The sequence below is a fragment of the Phodopus roborovskii genome, unplaced genomic scaffold (assembly GCF_943737965.1).
Source record: "Phodopus roborovskii unplaced genomic scaffold, PHOROB, whole genome shotgun sequence".
NCBI lineage: Eukaryota > Metazoa > Chordata > Mammalia > Rodentia > Cricetidae > Phodopus > Phodopus roborovskii.
The window spans coordinates 15,626,488-15,647,207 of NW_026125295.1; the positions used below are offsets into that span (position 1 = coordinate 15,626,488).

General features: G+C 52.8%; 1 protein-coding gene across 1 annotated transcript; it reads right to left on the reverse strand.

Moving 5' to 3' along the window:
• Window positions 1-757: 757 nt before the first annotated feature.
• On the reverse strand, window positions 758-20,490 carry Tlr9 (toll like receptor 9). The gene is made up of 9 exons (XM_051205606.1): window positions 20,292-20,490; window positions 16,911-16,988; window positions 12,734-12,912; window positions 12,301-12,396; window positions 11,815-11,919; window positions 11,588-11,713; window positions 10,498-10,648; window positions 10,240-10,361; window positions 758-4,006 (listed from the first exon to the last, which is right to left on the reverse strand). The coding sequence occupies exons 1-9, from the start codon at window positions 20,314-20,316 to the stop codon at window positions 911-913; spliced, it is 3,978 nt and encodes a 1,325-aa protein (XP_051061563.1). The 5' UTR covers window positions 20,317-20,490; the 3' UTR covers window positions 758-910.
• Between the last annotated feature and the right edge of the window lie 230 nt (window positions 20,491-20,720).

Consider the following 20,720-nt stretch of genomic DNA (forward strand, 5'->3'; position numbering starts at 1 on the left):
TGGTGCATGGCTTTATAATCCCTGGGCTGGGAAGCTGGAAAGGGTGGATGGTTGGGACTCTCTGGCCTGTTAATATAGACTAATTGACGAGCTCTGGGTCAATGAGAGACTCTGTCTCAAAAACCAAAATGTATAGCACCAGAAGAATGACATGTGAGGTTGATCTCTGGCCCCCCTACATGCACATGTGTCCTCGGACCCTCATACATAACGTGCATCCTCACACATACATGTACTGCACGCACGCGTGCACGCACACACACACACACACAGGATGAACACATTTTTCATCTTCTCTCACTCAACTCCTTGCTGTTACTGGCACTGGCAGGACTCTAGTCAAGGCTGGCCTTGGTCCAGCCTAGGCACGGCCACCAGAGGGTGCAGACATCCCTCTTTTCCTATGCACTTACTAATGAACACTGCCCTGCTTGGGAGTGTCCTCAAGACTTTGCTGAGGGCCAGAGAGAAACTAGGCCTGTATCTTCTCTGCCCTCAAAACAGGCCAGTAGGGGAGAGAGGCCTATACCCCTGAATAATACAAGACAGACAGTAAGGTGCAGGGCATTCCGACAACAGCTTAAAAAAAAGTCAGGCCCGGTCCTGTTCTCTGGGAAGGATCACTCCACATTTGATGACTATCTTCAGATCCTACTGAAAGATGCCTGGGAAGAAAACTGCCCTTCACAGGCAACCTTTGCTGTGGGTTTTTTTTTTTTTTTTTTTTTAACCTATCTTCTCCGTCTTTGTGGATATATGGAGAATGTTCCCATCTCTCCTCCAACCCACATCACACAGCATATATTGAGCACCTGCTAGATACGCGTGGAGTAAAGCAGAACAGAGCAAGGCAGGCAGAGCAACCCAGGTGGCCAGGCGGTGAAGGTGCAGTTGTTCCCATTGCTCTGAGCTATTCTGCTGTCGGTCCCCGGCAGAAGTTCCGGTTATAGAAGTGGCGGTTGTCCCTAGTCAGGGCTGTGCTCAGCTGAGCCCAGAAGCTGCCCTGACCGCTAGGCTGCTGGGGCCAGAAGAGCACACTCTGGCGGCAGAGGCGCTGGCGGAGGCGCACGTAGCGGGAGCGGTGGGCATCCGGGCGCAGGATCACCAACACCACCACGTCCTTGCGGTCCTCCAGCAGGCGCTGTTGAGCCAGCAGGAAGCTGGTGCGTAGGAGGCCACTGACCCGGTCCGTGTGGGCCAGCACAAACAGCGTCTTGCGGCTGCCATAGATGGAGGCCCAGAGGTTCTCGAAGAGCGTCTGGCCGGGCAGCCAATCCCGGTCCTCCAGGCACAGGCGCAGGGCTCGGCGCCCGCGCCGCTCCTCTAGGCGCACCCGCAGCTCGTTATACACCCAGTCGGCAACCGCGCCCTGCGCCTTATCGAACACTACGAAGGCATCGTAGGGAAGGGCTTGGGCGCCGCGCCGGCCCCAGGCCAGCAAAGGTAGCCATGCCAGGCACAGGTGGAAGCAGTACCAGACGTCCCAGCCGCAGAGATGCTGTAGTAATGGCACTGCTATGCCCACAGCCACAGCCAACAGTGAAAGGCCAAAACAATCCCAGGAGAGGACCTCATCCAGGCACAGCCGCAGGTCCTGCGCGAAGATGCTTCGGTCCTGCAACTGGCGGGGACTGCCACACCTTACCTGATTAGGCAGGCCAGGCACCTTGGTCTGCACCTCCAGCAGGAGGTCCACGAAGGCCGCCCCACAGGCACAGTGCAGGGGGTTACTTCTCACGTCTAGCATTGTCAAGTTCACCACTATGGACCCAAACCAGGAGCGATCCACTGTCTTGAGGATGTTGTCGCTGAGGTTGACCTCTTTGAGCTTCAAGGCCAGAGCAAAGAAGGCTGGAACCACAGAAACAATATTATTGCCGCTGACATCCAGCTTCTGGAGCTGGGTGCCATTAGGCAGGGTACCATTGGCCAGGGCCTTTAGTTGGTTTCCTGCCAGGTCCAGGACTTCCAGCTTGGGCAGGAAGGCCAGACTGCTCCAGTTAAAGAAAGACAGGTAATTGTCACGGAGATTCAGGTTCCTTAGGCTTTTGGGAAGGTTGTCGAGGTTCTGGGCCCGGAGGATATGCAGGCGGTTCTGAGACAGGTCCAGCTGCTTCAGGTGTCTGAGACCTCGGAAGAATTGAAGGTAAAGGTCCCCCACATCCCACATGAGGCCTAAAGCATTGCCACTGAAGTCCAGGATCTCCAATGAGGTGCTGTGAAGTTGTGAGGACACACGGCTGTGAATGTTATTGTGTGCCAGGCTGAGGTAGTTCAGCATGGGCAGACGGGTCACAAAACTAAAGTTGTGGCCGATACCCTGCATGCTGAAGGGCTGGTTGTTGTAGCTTAGGTCCAGGGCCTGTAATTGTGGGAGTTCAGTGAATGAGTGCCCATGGTACAAGTCCAGCTTGTTATGGGACAGGTCCAGCACCTGCAGATTGGTCAGCGGCAGGAACTGAGAGCCGTTGACAGCCTGTGAAATGCAGTTGTGGCTCAGGCTTAAGCACTGGAGATGAGAGAGGTTGGAAAACATCTGTGGCTGGACTGCCACCAGGTTGTTCCGAGACAGGTCCAAAGTAAATTTGAGGCTCCTGCACCTGACCATGAAGTTCTTAGGACCAGGGGTGCTCAGCAGGGCTGGGGCAAGAACCCCAGACTTCAGACTCTCTTGCTCCCCATCATCTGCCTCTTTGAGGGTAGTTGCTGACATTTTCAAAGACCCACTGATGCGGTTATCTGACAGGTCCACAAAGTGAAGGTTTGGGAAGATACCAAAGATGCTGAGCTGGGCCTCATTAATGAAGTTCGTTTGAAGGTGCAGAGTATGAAGGTGGCGCAAATGGACCAGCCACTTGAGTGTGGCCTTGTTGAGCAGGCGGAAGAAGATGCCGTTCAGGTTCAGCTCTTGCAGTGACACCAGGCTCCCGAAGGATTTTGCCAGGTGGCGCTTGGCAAATGATACCTTCTTGCAGTAATTGAAGGACAGGTCAAGCTTGCGCAGCCTTGTCAGGTTCTGAAAGGCCTGGGTCTTGGTAATACAGTCATAAAGAAAGTTTTCACTTAGGTCCAGTACTGAGAGGTTGACTAGCCCTTGGAACCAGGAGTTGTTCAGTGTGTGGAGAGAATTGTCCTTCAGCACCAGGCCTTCAAGGTGGCGCAAGTGATGGAAGGTCTCAGGGTGCAGCTGGAGGGACTCTTGTCCGCATTCTACACAGGGGCTGAAGGCATGGTCACAGCGGCGACAGTTCCCACCCACATCAAGTACGCGCAGGGACGTCAGATTGGCTAGATCTTCCGGTGCCAGCTTGACAATGTGGTTATAGGACACCAGTAGGTACTCCAGGCTGGGGGGCAGTTGGCGGGGCACCTTCGTGAGGCTGTTATACTTGAGAGACAAATGGGTGAGGTTACTCAGGCCCAGGAGTGCACCTGGAGTCACATTCACTGCCCCGCTGCAGGGGTTCTTGTAGTAACAATTCCCATCCATGAAGAGAAAGCGAAGGTTGTACAGGTCGGTGAAGCTGTCAGGATCTAGTACCAGGATGTTGGTGTGGCTCAGGCTCAGGTTCATTAGGGAGCTGGGCAGAGGGGGTACTGTGGTGATGCCATTGTAGCTCAGGTTCAGCTCTTCCAGTGTACGCACTGCCCGGAAGGTGTTGGGCTCGATGGTCATGTGGCAAGGGAAATGCATGGGGCTGAGGCCAGTGGGCGGGCAGTTCCATTTGAGGTTCAGCTGCCGCAGGTTGGGAAAGTGGGCAAAGTCGGCGTTGTGCAGGTGGTGGATGCGGTTGGAGATCAAGGAAAGGCTGGTGATGTTGGAACGGGGTGTTGCTGCAGAGAAGTGAGGCACGGATTTCAGGAACAGCCAGTTGCAGTCTACCAGGCCACGAGACTTCAGCTCACAGGGCAGGAAGGCAGGCAGGGTGCCCAGGGCCAGAGCCCCAGCCAGCAGGGCAGCTTGCATTAGGAGGGACAAGGGGTGCAGAGTCCTGCCACAGAGAACCTGTGAGAGCCAGGACTGGGTGAGTATCTAGTGTTGTCCTGCCCTCTCCTACCCTCCCTTCCTCACTGGGGCTTTCTTAGGGCTTGCTTCCAGGTATTCTCCGAGTGCCCCACCCTCCAGCCTCCTTCCAGTCCACTCAGGACAGCTACTTGGTTTTGGGCTCAGCCACTGAGTCAGGGCTGGGACACAGAACCAGGACTGGCCTGGAATCCAGATCTCAGACTTGGAGCTTTCTCTCAGAACACAACCCATAGCAGGGCCAGAGGACAGACTCCAGAACAGTCCCACTGGGCCCCTCACACTTTCTCTTCCTCTCTCCTGAGGCCTTTGCTCTCTTCTGCTGAACAGAGCGGCTGCCTGGGCTCTGTTCCTCCAGCTTCCCTGAGGCCTTGCTCCTCTAGCCCCCTGGCCTCTGCTTGGCCAAAGTGCAGGGAGGACTGAACCCCCTGAGGTGGAGGCTGGCTCCTCATTGCTGCTTCCTAGCTCTTCTTACCCTTCATCTTCTTCCCCAGTCTGAATTGAGAACCCTCAACCTGCCGAGAATCAAAAGGCTGAGGTCTGCGGTGAGGAGACCGGGCATCACCACTGACCGCAGTCCAGGACTTCAGCCTCCCTACCCACCTAGCAGGTTCAGCCCTCTCTGCTCAGCTTTTGCTCCAATTTCCTTAGGGGTCCACGAATATCCCAGGGGCACTGAGTGGACTGTCCTTTCCACTGTTGCCCCGAACATCATCCCTTCCCATGACACCCCTCCCCTGGGAGCAAAGAACTGGAGTCCTACCATGCTGGGAAACAGAGGGTCCTCCAGAGGCTCTGTCTGACGAGCTTGGCAGCAGAGAGCGATGCTCGACCAGGGTCCCTTCTAGAAATGGGGAAGTGACACTTTCGCTACAGCTTAATAGATACTTTATCCCTACCAGGGGAGGGCAGGTGGTACAATGAGTCACAGGACATTTGCATAGTCAGATGGCAGGCAGCCAGTCCTCTTCACCCCTTCCTCTTTCCATTCTCTTCCTCGCCCCACAGTCAATCATAAGGGCTTCACATCTGTCCCCCGAGAGGTGTGGTTAGGACTAAAGCCCAGAGTCCTGCCCAAGGTCAATGAGAAACCAGAATCTAAGGTAGCACCAGAGTTTGGCAGAGCGCTGACCCCCATGAGGAGGGTGTCACCTCACCCTCAAGCCCCAGTGCTTGCCCCATGGTTCTCAGAGGACAGGCTCGCCCACCTGCTCCATCCCCAGAATGCTATGGAGCCTCTGTGAACCAGAGGCTGGAGCCGACACCTGCCTTTTCCACTGCAGCAGCCTTCACATCTCTTCCGGGAACAGTGTCTCCCACTCAGTGCTCCATCAGACTCCAGTCCCCAGACTTCAGTAGCTGGTAAACTAGAACTGGCTGATCTTGCGGTTGTGTGACACTGTTCCTGGGGAGACGCATACAAATATGTACTCACCCAAGGGAGGGAGCCAATGACAGACCAAACCCGAGGACACCACTGAAGTCCAAGTTGGTTATCCAATGAGTTTCATTGGAGTTACTGGCAGAAGTATGGATGAGGGGCTACTTAAAGGAGCAGAAATGACTCAAAGACAGTTGCACTGCCAGAAGCTCACCCCAGCGTAGGTCACGGATGCCACAAAAGCTGGAAACCCAGAGCTCATGGCACAACTTGCTCCCACCTCAAAATGTTGGAGAGTGAAATTTCTAGGCAACTCAGTTATTCTGAGCTTTTTCCAGGCAGCTCAGCTGGTTTCTGATTCTTTCGAGCAGCCCCCGGCCCCAGAGTGCCTCCCAGTACAAGCTTGGGGAGGGAGGGTCTAGTGCATCTATCAAGGACTTCCTGAAGCTTTTCAGTCATTTACATCCTGAATTTTAAGGCGCTTCACTGAAGGATGGAATGAGTGGTCCACCTCCCTGGGAGGAAAAGGCCACACAACACTAACGACACAACTCTTCACTCTTTCCTTTGGCCCAAGTGACTGGAACTCTGATTTTTCAATTCCCAAGCCCTAATAACCCTGGAGAAACCTTAATCCCTAATACTTTCCCTTTAGAAGCTGCCCACTGCTTGCAGCCTGCATATCTATCTGCCTGCATGAGCTGACATCATCTCTAGCATCACCCTGGTCCTGCTCTCATCCCCTGCAGCCTATTCAGGTTGAGCCCCTGGAAAGGCCTATTCAAATCTCTCTCTCTCTCTCTCTCCCCATTTATATCTATCTCTCCCCATTTATATCTATATGCATATACAATACAGTGCATATATATGTGTATACTTGTATATATGTATTCATATATATGTGCATCCATGTATATGTGTTGTCTGCATGTTTATCTGTGCACCACTTGCATGCCTAGTGTCTGAGGAGGTCAGAAGAGCATATCAGATCTTCTGCAACTGGTACTATCCACAGCTGTGTGCTGGGAATCGAACCCAGGTCTTCTGGAAAAGTTACTGCTGGATGCTCTTAACTGATGAGCCATCTTTCCAGCCTCTGTGTCCAAAACTTTCATTCTGGGTCCCTTCTCTGCCCAGATCCCTCCATAGCTGTCTGGAGTCCTAGTCACTGTTCAAACAGTAGCCAAGGTCCTATGCTCTGTGTCCTTCATTTTCCCCCGATCTTCTGACAGCCACACTGGCTTCTCATTGTTTGTACATAGCTGTGCATTTTCTAGCTTCGGGGACTTTCAACATACACTTCCCTCTGCCTGAACACTTTTTTTTTTTTTTGAGACAGGGTTTCTCTGTGTAACAGTCCTGGCTGTCCTGGAACTGGCTCTGTAGATCTGTAGACCAGGCTGGCCTCCTACTCACTGAGTTGTGCCCTCCTCTGACTCTCAAGTGCTGGGATTAAAGATGTGTGCCACCAGCATCAGCGCCCTGCCTGGACACTCTTTTTTCCCAGATTCCCCACATGGTCCAGTTTGCCTTCGGCCTTTACACACTGCTCATATCATCCTACTTTCCCACGGGACCTTCCCTGACCTTCTCCTGGACCTCTCAGCTCAGCTACACACCGATTCTTCTAGCAGGAGAACGAGAGCTCAAGGCATACATAGTGAGACCCTGACTCAAAAGAAATACAGACAAAAGTAAGTAAAGCTATCAGCCCAGGCCTTGCTCTCCTGAGCATTGTGGCCTGCTGATTTCCTCTTTGCATGTGTTTTCAGTGTTTTTTCTATTTCATTGCTACTTCATAACTATAGTTTTGCCACTGTTATGATTTGTTGTATTTATTTATTTTATTGTATTTTTTTTTTGTCTGCATAACTGTGGGCCAAGTGCAGACAATACCTTCTAAGGCCAGAATATAGTGTCCAATCCCCTGGAACTGGAGTTACAGACAGTTGTAAGCTGCCATGTGGGTGCTGGGAATTGAACCCCAGTCCTCTGTAAGAGCAGCCAGTGCTTATAACTGATGAGCCAGTTTTGAAACGCTACTACACCACGCTACCCACCCTTCCTGCTTTGCTGGATAATGACTCCTGCTGGAATGTTGACTCCCACCCCGCCCCAAGCTAAGGACCGAATTTAGGGCCTTGCCCTTGCTAGGCAAGCACTCTGCCACTGAGCTAAATTCCCAGCTCCTGTGTGTTGACTTCTGGAGGACAAGAACTTCCATCTGTATCTGTGGCACTGCTCAATATCTGCTGAAACTATACCCTGCCCACGGCGCTCAGCTTTGGCAGTGGGGGTATCTTTGAGTAAAGTTTGAATAAATGAATGAATGGACGAGAGCATGAAAGAATGGTCATTCTCCTGAAAGGGATAGGGTTCTACTTCAGTCTCCTGGCTCCCCCCCACACCCTCATCAGGGTGGGTCTCACAGCAGGCAGGACCCAAAGTGCAAGTGATCCAGCTGGCCTGGCAGCTTGGGAGCCATGGAGTTTTCTTCTTGCCTCCCTGAGAGCCAGTATTTGGGGCTGAGTCTCTGCCAGGGTCCCAGCTTTTCTGTCCATAATCCTAGGGACTTTAATGGGGGTTGAAAAGGGCCCCCACAATGGGACAATGCCCTGAGCCAGGAGAAAAGACAGTGTCCACTTAGCATCCTCTTCTCCTGGGACAGGAGGTATCTACCCACTCTGCAGAGGCACAGACTGACCCCTGGCATCTGCCAAGTATCTAACTTGGGCATTTTCCCAGAGGCCAAGGGGCCTCAGAGTAAGTTGTTCACTTCCACTCACCACCCTGCATCCTTGGGACTAGCAAAGCAGGTCAAGGACACATAGGACTGGAGAATCCATGACACAGGTCTTTGGGATACCCATTATGGTCTCAGTGCCATGAAAACCCAGTCAGAGAGCCCTCATCCAGGGCGGTGGGATCAACATTGTCCTCGTTGGAGCCAGGTACACGCACTCCCAGCACTCAGGAGGCAAGAGGCAGGTGGGTCTCTGTGATTTTTGAGGCCAGTCTGGTTTACATAGCAAAGCTCCAGGCCAGCCAGGGCTACATAGTTAAGATTCTGTCTCAAAAAAACAAACAGTGCTTTCGAAGGGATCCATCTCCTAATTCCCCCAATCCTACATTACTGTCAGGGTAAGTGGGGACAGGAAGCCAAGGGGGGAGTGTTCATCACAAAGCAGAACCAGCGACTGTGGCTGTGGCTCGGCCGGCACACCACTTGCTTAGCAGCGTTCACATGGTCTTGGATTTGATCCGACACCCCATACACCAGGCACACTGATGCCTGCCTACAGAGGTTCAAGATCATCCTCAGCTATATAGCCAACTTGAGGCCAGCCTGGGCTACATGAGGTTCTGTCTCAAAAATCCACCCGACGAAAGAGTAAAACAGAGACAAAGCCAGGGATGCTGATGCACACAGGGAATGCCAGCATTAGGGAGGCCGAGGCAGGAAGACCCTGTCTCAAAACAAAACACTAAAGTATTAACAAGAAAAGGTAAAGTTGGAGAGATCTGACTACAGACGGACGCACAGAGCAGCCGAATGGGGTTCAAGTTCAGAGCTGAGGACACGGCTAACCCTGCCAAAAGCCAGCTGTCTGCACCATGGCCTTAGGCTCGTCTGGTTTCCAGATCTGTATGAACAGATGGGCAAGGGCTTCTTTTCTTTTTTTCTTTTCTTACAGGATGTTGCTATGTCGGGCTCAAGCTACCTCTTTTTTTAAGCCACTGAGTTTATGGTAACTCATCACAGCACCCACAGGAAACAGAGACACCCAGATCGCCATAACCCCATGAAAGTGTGAGGGCCTCACAGGTAGGGTTCAAAGCATCTCCCATACAGCTAAGGCCAGGTCAGCAAGCCCCTTCTGAATAGTGAGAGGCATCCAGCTCACAGGATCAGGCTAAGTATTGATTTAAAAATATTTTATTCTTTAGAAAATACAGCGTTCAACCATCCCTTCCTGTGACATCTGGCCCCCGCCAACCGTCCCTACCCTCTGTGGCTAAAGAATTCTGGACTGAGCGGGAACCATAGCATCAGCTCTGGAGGCTAGGTTCATGCCCGGCTCCCCACTCAGACCCCTTGAAAGAGTCGGGTAGGGTTCCCCAGCCACCCTGTGCACACAGATGAGAGGAAGGACCGGCACAGAGCAGGGTCACGAAGTACTGGTCCAAAGGCCCTGGAAAGTAGCAAATGTGTTCATCCACCTGCTCTCCTGTCCCACAGGATGCGATTCCTTAGAGCCCAGGCTGGGGAGGAAGGAGGAGCAGGACTGGTGGGGTGGCAACCCTGCAGCTCAGACACCTAGCTGTCGTCTCCATTCTCGCCGGGACCCCGGATGAGGCGCTTATGGCCCCGCTTGCCCCCGGGGCCTTTGGGCTTGGCGAATGCCTGCTTGAAGGCATGCTGCTTGGGATGCACCTCATCGTAGAGGAACTCGGCTGTCAGTTCTGTCCCATCGCCAATCTCAATCTGCACGGATCAAGACCGAAGCCATCACTGTGCTGAGGACCCAACATACGCCACTCTTGGCATGTCTCACTCCTAGGGTCACCCCTGATACCTATCTTCTCTTAGGTCACCACAGAATATATAAAGTAGGCTGTTACCCTGCTGGTCTAAGTCACCTTCTCCCAGGCCCCCAAGACCTAGGGAAAGGAGGTGTCAAGGCGGTCATGGCTTGGGCTTGCGTGTGTCTTAGGTTGTCCCAGATCTTGGCTCCCCACCCACACAATATTGTAGCAATGAACCCCACATGGACTTAGGACTCCGGTGTCCCACGTGGAGAGTGGGGTGAAGGGCCCTGGGGACAGCCTATACCTTCTTAGCTATCTCCAGCTGGAAGTCTTGCTCTACGGAGTCGAGGAGGCGGCTCTTGCAGCTGGAGTAGAGCATGCGCTCTTTAATGCTGCACTTGTAACCCGGCATGGAGTAGATGAACACTGTAGAGGACGAGGAGGTGAGCCCATGCTGGCTGGGGCACCTACACACCTCTACCCCCTTAGCAGACCCAAGCAGTGGCTTGTCATTGCTGCTCCTGACCGTCACAGAATTCAGGTCCCTGTCATAGCTACTCACCCACAGATTCAAGGGTGTCACCCTCATGGGTGTGCTTATACAGGAAGAAGTGGTAACGCGCAGCATCTCGGGGAACCCGCGAGGGCAGCTGGACCACACTTGTGGGTTCCGTGTGTACCAGCTCGATGGTCTCCCGTTCCAGGTCCAGCTTCTGAGGAGGAAAGGTGGAGGTGTGAGGGTACCACTGTACCCATCAGGAAGCAGGACTAGCAGGCAGGCAGGAGGCTTTGGGGGTCCTTCTCCCTTCCCAAGGCTGGACCACAGGCTGCAGGGACTATTCTAAATAGACCTTCCAGGCCTGGCCCCGACTCTGCCCTTTGAAGGTTCAGCTAAGGATGAAGCTCTCACCGAGATCCCCGTCTGCAGGGATCACAATGGCTCTATCCTCAGGGGCAAGGCCCTAGGAAAGTGTTTGTAAGGGAGAGCCATTCTGATTGGGCAGAGGAGGTTAGAAGGACTCTGCCTGGGAAAGAGGTAGTCAAGGGAGCTATAGAGGAACTCTAGGATAGAACAAGGGTCAGACCTGAGGGCCAGTGTAAACCCATGGGTGTATAGGGCCATGTGTACACAGGCTGCCAGTTGTGGTCAGGACTTGGGGACAGGGAGAGAAGGAAAAGAATAGAGAGAGAGAGAGAGAGAGAGAGAGAGAGAGAGAGAATATATATATATATATATATATATATATATATATATATATATATATATATAAAATTTTTTTTTAAGTAAGAGAAAGCATTGAACCAGGGTCTCATGTACATTAGGTTGACCTCCAACTCACTGTGTCGCCAAAGCTAACCTTGAGCTCTGTCTAACGCTCCGGCCTCTGCCTCCTGAGGGCTGAGATTACAAGTGTGTGCCACCACCCCCAGTTCTGTGTGCTGCTATTGAGGACCAAGTCCTGGTGGGATGCCAGACAAGCACTCTACCAACCACGCTGCCCCCTGGGTCTAAGGGCAACATGGATTAGCAGTACAGCTCAGGAGCTGGGGCTCTGGCTCTGTGCCTGTTTGCAAACACATAACCAGGAAAAGGAGGAGCCCATGGTGCCTGGCCTGTGTTTAGCAGGCATGTTATACCACTGTGTACCCACCAGCTGGATATAGTTGACCGCCTTCTGCTTGAGTTGCTGGAGTGCCCGCTGGGCCTCAGGCTGCAGGGGGAAGGCCAAACCCTGCAGGGTCTGGTGCTTGCTTTCTACGCTGATCTCAGTCTTCACCTGGGGGTGAGGCAACCATGAAGCAAAGCCTTACCTACCCACACCAAGTTGCAACCTACCAAGTTTAGCGGCTTCTAGCACACACCGGCCCACACACCTACCTCATTGATTCGGATCTGCTGGAGTTCTCTCTCGGCCGAAGTCAGTGGGGCAGGTGCGGCACAGGATGACAGATGTTTCTGGTACCCAGCCAAGGAGAGGTCGTCCTGTGGGGCAGACTCTGAGGTCTAAATGGAGACCCAAGGCGGGCAGGCAGGCAGGCGGGCAGACAGAACCTGCCACTGCGCAGCTCTGCTTGCAGCTCCTGGACTCCCCATCCTTCCATTTCTCTTATTTGAGACAGCATCTTATGTAGAACCCAAGTTAGCCTCACACTCACTACACAACTAACAACGACTGACCTTGAACTTCCGATCCTCTTGTCTCTACTTCCTAAGAGCTGAGGATCAAATCCAGGGTTTCATACATGCTAGACAAACACTGTACCAGCTTCAGTCCCCGAGCCTGGTACTGAGCTGTTCTGTGACGGCCACATAAGGCCTCTCGCTCTCTGGTCCCCATCATGCATTCTGGCTTGGGCAACTAACCTTTACTGTCCCAAAGAGCTCATCCTTGATGTGGCCGCCTCCAAATTCCTTCTTCACTGTGGCTCGCGTGGCTGCATACAACATCTTCAGCCGCACCTGAGAGGGGGAAAACTGTGAGGCCCCCATGGGCCAAGCTCCTGCTCCAGGAGCCAACTGGAACCCCAGAAGAGGGAGGCAGGGCATGGAATCAGGTCATCGCACTGGTCCCACATGACCAGCAGGGGGCGCAGCGAAGCTGTATTAGGCAGCTTTCAGCAGCAGGGGTTGCCTCCACCCAGCTCAAACAGCCCTCAGTCAGGTTGGTTGCACAGACAGGGTTTGGGGCAGACTCTAACATTCCTTCCCTTAGCCTCAGCAGGCCAGTCTCTCATCTGTTCTCTCCACTTCCCACTGGCCCCAAGCAGGGAGATGGGCAGCGGTGCCTAGAACTCACAGGGGAATTATCAGGCGACCAGGCCAGGAAGAGCCACTCAAAACCCTGAGCATTCTGCGAGTCAAGGCGGAAGAGGAGGTAGCAGGGCTCCTGGGCATCTAGCAGCGGCAGCACAGCGCGGTCGTAGTCCTGGTCCCAGCGTCCCACTGGCTCCTGCGAGGCACCCAGCACGAGCTGCTCTGGGGGCAGAGGCCGGGTGAGCCGAAGTGGTACATCCCACCTCCCTCTCTGCCTGTGGACCCCCGTCCTCTGGATGTAGCTTTCTGAGCTATCTCAGACCTTTCTTTTCCATCAAAGACCGCACTTCCTCACGAACCCTCAGATCTCCAAAGCGTGGAGCTGAATTCTGAGCGACAAATGAGTGAAGGAACGAGCTCATGTGTGCTAGCTGCAGGTGGCTTCCTCTGCACCCACTCCGTACCTGCAAACGCTGACATTCACGTACACTCATGTGTTTGTGCACACATAAACACACAAGGGAACATAGCTGTGTGGCCACTGCCAGCAACAGTGCAGTCCCCTCCAGGCACTCCTACACGGTGCTGCTCAGTGCATTCCCAACTCCCTCAGCTCCTGGCTCTGACATACCCCTCTGATATCTCTCAGGACAATGTGCTAGGGGACAGGCTGCCACCCCTAGCTCCTGCCCTCTCCCAATAGCAGCCAACTATTTTTTTTTTTTTTTTAAGACAGGGTTTCACTACATAGCCCCATTTGACCCTGAACTTACGGTTTTCACCCTCTTGAAGGCATATGATTACATATGTGCATCATTATGCCCGGCTTCTGCTTGCGGTTCTTTTTGATACAGAGTCTTGCTATATAGCCCAGGCTAGCCTCAAACTTCTAATCCTCCGTCCTCAGCTTTCCAAGTGTTGGGACTACAGGAGTGTGTCACCAAGTGTAGCTAACAACCGATTTAGTCCTTTTATTTATTATTACTATTATTAGTGTGTGTGTGAGAGAGAGAGAAGGGGGAGAGAGAGAAAATATGGGTACGTGTATACACATTGTGCATGCAGAAGTCAGAAGACTACTTTCAGCCCATTGCAAGTTCCAGGGACTGAACTCAGGTTGAACTTGTGCCACAAATACTTTTACCCAACATCTTGCTCGCCAGCCTGGATCTGATGTACCTACCACCTCTCTGGCCAATTAGGTTATCCAACCACAGATTCAGGCTGAGACCTCATGTGGACACCATGTACTTGGTCACACAGGCCAACCCAGAGGACGAAGGGCCATGGGTGATCCTAGCTGGCCATGCTCACACTTCACCAGATGCTATCAGGTGTTTTGGATAGGGTCAAGAGTCCAGCTGCCTAAGAATCCAACACACAAGGCCATCAGTCTAACTATCTCTACAGGCCCTGGCCTCCTTGTCTGCCCACCCAGGGCTCAAATGGGAATCAGGGTTGAAAGTTAGCAGCTAAAGCCGGGTGGTGGTGGCACATGCCTTTAATCTCAGCACTTGGAAGGTAGAGGCAGGCAGATCTCTGTGAGTCTGAGGCCAGCCTGGACTGCATAGTGAGTTCCAGGACAGTCAGAGCAACATAGAGAAACCCTATCTTAGAGAAAAATAAGGGGAGGGAGGAAGGTAGGAAGGAAGGGAGGGAGGAAGGAAGGAAGAAGTTAGCAGCTATAGGCTGGTAAGGTTGGGGAAGGGGACCAAACACAGTCAGTATTATTTACTTTGTTCTTATTTTTTAAGTTTTTATTTACGTATTTTATGAGTGTTTGGCCTAGATTTATGTATATGTATCATGTGTGTGCCTGGTATCCACAGAGGTCAGAAGAAGGTGTTTGATCCCCTGGAACTGAAGTTACAGATGGCTGTGTACGACTATGTTGATACTAGGAACCGAATCTCAAGTCTTTAGCAAGGGCAATGAGTGCTCATAACTGCTGAACCATCTCTCCAGACACTTGTTCACATTTCTAAGCCAGAATGTTTGGACAGGTGAGATAACTCAGAGGGTAAAGGTACTTCTCACCAAGCTCGAGCTCGATGACCTGAGTTCAATCTCTGGGATCCATATGGTCAAAGTTGTACTCCGATAAACACACACACAGTGCACATGCACACACACGTACACACACACACACAATGTAAATTTAAAAATAAACCAGAATTATGTATTTGTTTGTGGTGTCTTTAGATCAGGATTCACGTAGGCTGGCTTCCAACTCACTTATAGCCAAACATGACCCTGAACTCCTGATTCTCTTCCTCCCAAGGCTTCATTTATATATGTGGAGACAAGTTAATATATATAGTCCAGGCTGGTTTCAAACTCAGTTCCTCCAGTCTCAGCCCTCTCAAGTGCTGAGGTTACAGGCATATGCCATCATGCCAGGTTACACCAGGAATTTGGCAGAAGACATGTAATTTGGGGCTAGAGAGATGGCTCAGCTGAAAGCACTGGCTGCTCTTCCAGAGGACCGGCTTTGATTCCCACACCCACAAGGCAGCTCAAAGCTGCTGTGACTCCAGCCCCAGCAGATCAGATGCCCTCTTCAGGCTTCCATGAGTACTGCATACACACAGACACAGACAGGCTTTTGTTGTTGTTTTGTTTAAAAAAAAAACACAAAAAAACAAACCAGAGTGGTGGCACACACTTTTAATTCCAGCACCCAGAGGGCAGAGGCAGGCAGATCTCTGTGAGTTCAAGGCCAGACTGGTCTACAGAGAGAGTTCCAGGACAGCCAAGGCAACACAGAGAAAGCCTGTTTTGGAAAACCAAAAAACCAAACAAACAAAAATCCAAACCAAAAAAAAAAAAAAAAAAAAAAAAAACCCAACAATAATTTAGTGTCTGTAGAAAAGTCAGGTGCTCCAACCATACTCAACTAGAATGTAAGCCCCTACGCCAGACACTCACTCCCAGGTACCCAACACTTGGAAGGCAGAATTAGGATAAGACTCTACCTACAGGGTCCTTATGCTTATGGGAACCACCATAGTGACATCTTACCTGGGAAGTTAAGGGACAGGGCTGAAGTGGGGGTCAACGAAATCAACTGTCTCTTTAAGGGTGGGAAGCCCCAAGGAGGCCTCAACTACTTACCATGACCCCTACCCAGTCTCTGAGGGCATCTGGACAAAGTCCAGCCTAGCTGTGGCCCTACAGCCTGAGATGAATTCTGGGTCTGGTAAGCCCTGCTAAGGTGAGTAGGGCATTCAGGGTGCCCATGGACAAAGGGCTCACGACAGTATGACAACAGAGAAGGCCAGAAGGGCCCTTGGAGGGTCTGGTCCACACCCACACCCAGAATCTGGACCTTCCCTGCAGAGAAGTCGTTTGGCACTCAAGGGAAAGACACAGATGGGCCCTGTGCCATCCTCATACTTTCACATCAAGCTCAGGCTCAAGCCCCACACCCTCACAGCCCTGACTGCCTGCTAAGCAGCCTGGGTCTGCTCAAGGATCTCTCAAGTACAGAGTTACTCTATCCTGTTTTCAGAATGAGTAAGACCTAAGTGAGTTCTTTCTTCCCATTCTGGGGAAGGTCCTTGGCATCTTAGTCCTCCTACAGCCAGCAGCCAAGCCAGGTCCAGCCTGCTGACCACACACACAGGCATGCATGCACAAACATGCACATACACACAGGCATGGATGCGCACACAACATACAGCCGGGCTCACTGGGCCCCTGACACCTACATAGTCCAGTACTCTGACAAGGCCCATTTCAACAGCCACACCTAACGGCCACGGCCGTTAGGTACTGAGGCCTGACACGACCACAATACAGAGCTCTGCACAACAGAGTGACCATTACCCCCACCTGTAGGACTCCCATGAGGCTCCTCTGTGAGTGGCCTTATCCCAGTCTCAGATGGAGAAACTGAGATCTAAAGGGGGCTGGAAGCTAACAGTCATCTTTCTTTCTTTCTTTCTTCCTTCTTTCTTTTTCTTTTCTTTTTTTTTTTTTTTTTTTTTTTTTTTTGTGGTTGTTCAAAACAGGGTTTCCTTGTATTGCTTTGGAGCCTGTCCTGAAACTAGCCCTGTAGACCAGGCTGGTCTCAAACTCACAGAGATTCACCTGCCTCTGTCACCCTAGTGCTGGAATTAAAGGCATGCACCACCACCACCCAGCTCACCCATCATTTCTATCCCCGGAAACAAATGGATTCAGCTTCCATCCCTACTCCAGCCTGTGGAGACACTCACCGTCCTCGATGATGACTTTGATGAGTCGGATGGAGCCAGCCCGGGCCTTGGCAAAGAATTCCTTTAGCTCTTCAGTGGCTACAAGCACGAGAAACATAGTTGTTGGTGAACAGGCACAATGGATAGGGATGAGTTTGGGTCTGCTGGTGTCCCGTGGGGTCTGATGGCTAGGCTGGGAAGTGGGTTAAATATGGTTTCCCTCCATGTGACTGGGAACCTGAGATGGCCACTGAACATAAGCACCCAAATTTAGCTAGCAGGAGTGGCAGGCAGATGGCCTGCTGGCTGGGATAGCTCTGATGACAGGAAGGGCAGGCAGGAATGAGACAGTCCACTTGAAGATGGAACAGGGTCTAAGCCAAGTCAAGCTGGCCAGAATGAAGGGCACCCACTTGTCCCCTGACATTGGTCAATGTAAGTGGACACACTCATTTAGAGATTCAAACACGCACACACACTCCCAGATTGCCAACACACACAGGCAACAGACACAGCTACAGCATGTCTATACCGGGTGATAGACAAAAATAGACAAAATACATCAATATAGGTGTGTATGACACATGGGTGCACTTGCAGTCCAAGCCCCCAGCCAGTTTGTACCAAAAGAGGGGCCTCCAGCCCCAACACAACCCTATCAAGGGGCAATAAAGCCCCAGCTCCTAGGCAGTAGGAAGGCTCCCTGGAGGAGTGGTACCTAGAAAGGAGATTCCATCTTGGAAGTTAGGCAGCAGAGCTGGAAGTCATTAATGAACAAGGACACGGTGCCAAGGTGAGGACCATGGTCAGGGATAGAGGACCTGAGTCATCTCAGCTCCGCTACTGTAGTAGAGAGGGAAAACACAGGCCAAGTGTGTAAGGGACCTGTTTGGGTCTCGGAGTGAGTGAGTGTGACCTTGGGGCTGCCAGGGGCCAGGAACACAGCTGGAGAGTTGAGGTCACTGAATAATTATAGGCCTTGGCTTGGGCAGCTGATGGGCAGCTTAGGGGCAGGGTGGAGGGGCTTTAGGTAAACAAACCCAGTCATGTCCTCAGGGCTCCCCCTTTCCCTGCAGAGTGACCTTACCCCGGCACCTCAGGTTGTATACTAGCCCTGAAGGTCACTGTGTGACTGGGGGTCTAGCTCTGGGGACAGAGAAGCATGGCTTGGTACTGTACACAAGGGGACACAGCCCCAGTGTCATGCTCAACTAATAACTTTCAGCAAATGCTTGAAGCTTTAGGCCTGATCTTCAGAGCCCCAGCTCCGTCTTTGCTGTGTGACCCCTGACCTCTCTGAACCTCAACTTCATCTACAAACAGAGCCAATTCCCTCAAACTCAAAGGTTTGTGGTAAGGAGTCCATGGGAGAAGGTGCCAAGGAGCAGGACTTCTGCTAATATATATATATTTTTTGATCTAATGGTGGCTGTGTGTGTGTGTGTGTGTGTTCCTGTCTTCCTTCCTGCCTGCCTAGACCTTGAAAGAGAGGCCAAGAAGCTCCCCAGAGGGAGGCTGACAAGCCCCTTCTACTGTTACCAGAGCAAACTAAAAAGCCAGCCGGGAAAGTGACATCCCTTCCTACACCACCCCAATGCCTCGCCAGTCACCATCAATAATCTAGAGGCCAGACCTGGGACACCTGAGCCTCTGTCATCAAAGATTCATGCCTCCCGGCCCCCACCTTGCCCACCTCCAACTTCAGCAGGCTTCAGGTTACATTCCTCCTCGGGGCCCCATTCTGAGGTCAGCAGGCCCTACTCCTATGGCCAGGCCAAGGCTGGCACCTGATCCTCCAGAGTGGTCTTTCTTGCTATCTCCAGAAGGTCCCAAACAGGAAGGTGTGTACCCTCATAGGCAGGACAGGGGGAAGGTCCCCTAGGCAGGCCTGTCTCACTGCATGGGGGATGAGGGATTAGGGCCGAGCCCACCAACAGGCTCTGCCAGCAGTGTGTGTGGGTGCTAACTTCCTAGCAGCTCCTCTCAGTTGGAGGCAGCAGCTCAGACCAGACAAAGAGGAAGGAAGGGGCAGGCCAGGCAACAACTTCCCCCGACAGTTCCCCACTTTGAGGCTGACTCAGGAAACCTGGCTTTTCATCTTCAGGAGAGGATGGCCCACCTGTGGTAAGCCAGGCCAGATCTAGGTCCCTACATGCTCATGACAAGCAGGATGGGGATGGGGTGGGGCCGGGGGTTAGACTCTGAGGGCTATCCCATCACCTATTAGCCACAACCACAAGCAGGGATTCAGGCGGTCAGGCAGGTCGATGGTGGTAGCCCTGGGCAGGAGATCACGATGTGGTGACAAGAGTGGCTGGTGGCCAAACCAACAAGCTGTCTAGGCAAGAGCCTGGCCTTCCCTACTGGCCAGGGAAGCAGCCCTTCCAAGGCAGTAATGGATGGGGACAGTGAGACCAGGTAGGGCTAAAACACCTGGCTCCCAGCTACTGCTTCCATCTCAGTCTAAGGAGGAAACTGAGACCCTGGAGAGGACCTGTGGGTGTGACCTACTGGGCTGTAGAAGCTTCCTGTAGATGAGGGTGGAGTCAGGAGCTCTCCTAGAAAGCCTGAATCCTGACCCTCTTCCCTGCTTCCAGCTTAAGTTGGGACTTTTGCCGGCCTGGCTGGAGCAAGAAAGAGGTCACAGTGGAAAACAGAAGTCAGAGGCCAAGGTCAGATGTGCAACTCTCCCCATTCTATTTAAGAAGGAGCTATGCCAGCTTTGGTCCAGGCTAGTGCAAAATTATGGGGGATCCTGGAAGGAGTAAAGGTCAGGATACCCTCTCCACACATATATACAAGCCCATGTCAGTCATAAGACACCCGTGCAAGCATCCATGGTGACACACACACACACACACACACACACACACTGAGATGTGCCTGAACTGTGCACACATGCAGACACCCATAGATGTGTGCATGCTGCCAGGAAACACTGATGTCTGAGATGGTCCATGCCACCTACAGTGTCCAAGACCAGCCACTAGTGCATGCACATGAAGGAGCCTGGATAGGCATAACCAAGTCGCATCCAGACGTGCACACACAGGACTGTATACAGAGGACATGCGTGTACACTTTTCCAGATGTGCACATCCGGGTACACCCCCACCTCCAGAAAAGAACAAAATTACCCAGACGGGTACACACAGGCACATCCGCCCCCAGATGAGTACACAAGATACTTCCACCCTGCTGTGTGCATCCATGTGCACCTATTCCCGGCTATGTACAGTAGTCTGTATTCCCCCAAGAAGTGTCCATGCTAGGGACTCGCGGCTGCACAGAACAGGAAGCTTCCCTAGAGGGTACGAGGAAGAGGAGGATGAAGGGACCAAGCGCGCAGCTCAGGCTTGGCAGAGCCCTAGGGCCCCCTCTCCGCCCTCCATCCGCCCTCACCATGGATGCCGGTCTGGTGCGCCATGGCTCAGCGTTCGGCTCGCTCGTGCCGTTTGAGCGCTCCGCTTGGTCCTGGCCCAGCTCGACTCGGCTCGCCTGAACCCAGAGCTCCGGAGGATGTGGCGGCAGCGCCGAGCTTCGTGCAGCTTCCCGGGCGGTGCCGCAGGACCCGCCCCCAGCACGCCCCACCCCCGGAGGGCGAGGCCGGCAGAGGCGGGCACTAGTGCGGCGCGTGCGCGGAGCGGGGGACCCGGGTCCCGATGGCCGGGTTCCGCGCAGCTACCACCTAGATGGCACAGAAGGGGCCTACGGGTGCACGAGGCACCGGTGTGTGGGCGGGCGCTGGTAGGACGCAAGCCAGGAGGCCTGTGGGCGCATCCGCTCCTGAGCGTGGGGCGGACTGTGTGTTCCGAGGAGGTTTGAGAGTGG

Bases quoted from the DNA above. Each gene is read 5' to 3' on its own strand.
- Tlr9 (XM_051205606.1), bottom strand. From the start codon at position 20,316: ATGGCGCACCAGACCGGCATCCATG. The intron at 16,989-20,291 runs GTGAGGGCGGAT...TCGTGCTTGTAG, and splicing joins GCACCAGACCGGCATCCATG to CCACTGAAGAGCTAAAGGAA. The intron at 12,913-16,910 runs GTGAGTGTCTCC...CTCTGCCCCCAG, and splicing joins CAAAGTCATCATCGAGGACG to AGCAGCTCGTGCTGGGTGCC.